Source organism: Fonticula alba (assembly GCF_000388065.1).
Source record: "Fonticula alba strain ATCC 38817 unplaced genomic scaffold supercont2.6, whole genome shotgun sequence".
Lineage (NCBI taxonomy): Eukaryota > Rotosphaerida > Fonticulaceae > Fonticula > Fonticula alba.
Window position 1 is genome coordinate 2,524,423 of NW_009242976.1, and position 1,080 is coordinate 2,525,502.

Below are 1,080 nucleotides of genomic sequence, written 5' to 3' on the forward strand. Positions count from 1 at the left end.
GGTCGACCCGAGCGGAAGGGGGAGCAGCAAGAGGCAAGTGAAGGAGAGGAGGGGGCGGGGGGGAAGTAGGCTGTGGTTCATGAGGATGCCTTCTCCTCTCGCGCGAACGGGCAACGATCCCCTTTCAGGTGGCCCCCCTCCGGTTATGGATTATGGGGAAGGGGCGACCAAGGGAAAGACATCCCCCTGCGCGAGCAATCGGGCTATGGGGGGCCGCGCACGCGCACGATCAAGACACACGACGAACACCGGGGAAATCCAGAGGGCATTGTGGTCTCTTGCGGGGACACACGAGACAGGCACGCGATCCTTCCTTGCTGCGGATTGCAGAATGGTATGCGTAAAAGGTGAGTCCGCCGGACTGGTATCATGCGTGTGTGTTCTAGTAAAAGTCCTTTTGCATAAGCAAAATGTGAGTTTATATGACTTGATAATGTGAAGCCAACAGCCAACGAACGGGTTGTTGGATGGGGAAGCCTTTGTCTGGCTTGTGTGTTTGGTGCGTCTCCAGCGGTGTGCGATCTGCGCTCGTGGGTGTCTCCTCGCTCGCCGGGTCCCCCGCCGGGACTGTGGAGAGACTGTGTGGGGATCTATTTGTGGGCGTGGGGGACGCATGGGCGGGGGGCCTCTCTTGGGGCACATGGCAACCTCTGTTTCCCCCTCCCCTCTCTTTCTTTCTTTCTCTCTCTCTCTCACCATATGTTGGCTTCAAGGACGGCCGTGCGAGCCCTGCGTGCGTGGGGCTCGCCGGCATTGGCGACGGCGGTGGCGGCCCGGCGGGGCTGGCCTCTGGCCGGGGGTCATACACCGGCCGCCCGGGGCCCAGCGTCCCCCCTGGTCACCAACGGCGGCGTGTATGCGACAACGTCGCAGGTCATGGCTCCCAGGGGCATGTCGCTGCTCCATATGCGGGCATTCTCCTCGGCCGCCGAAAGCACGAGCACCGAGGTGGTGGCCACGTCCACCGGGTTTGCGAATTACGACACCGAGTGCGCCGGGGCGCGGCTCTGCCGGGCCATCGAGGCCGGGGAGGAGCCCCTGCCGCAGGGGTTCGACGATGTGGCGCACTTCCGGCTGTTC

At 63.3% G+C, this 1,080-nt stretch overlaps 1 protein-coding gene across 1 annotated transcript in view; it reads left to right on the top strand.

Annotated features, from left to right (window-relative positions):
- Positions 1-876: 876 nt before the first annotated feature.
- H696_04193 (hypothetical protein) overlaps positions 877-1,080 on the top strand; it is a gene marked incomplete at both ends in the record, with an annotated part of 4,132 nt that continues 3,928 nt past the window's right edge. Inside the window, one exon of the mRNA XM_009498070.1 lies at positions 877-1,049. Within this exon, the coding sequence (XP_009496345.1) occupies positions 877-1,049 (173 nt within the window). The remainder of the gene's footprint in view (positions 1,050-1,080) is intronic.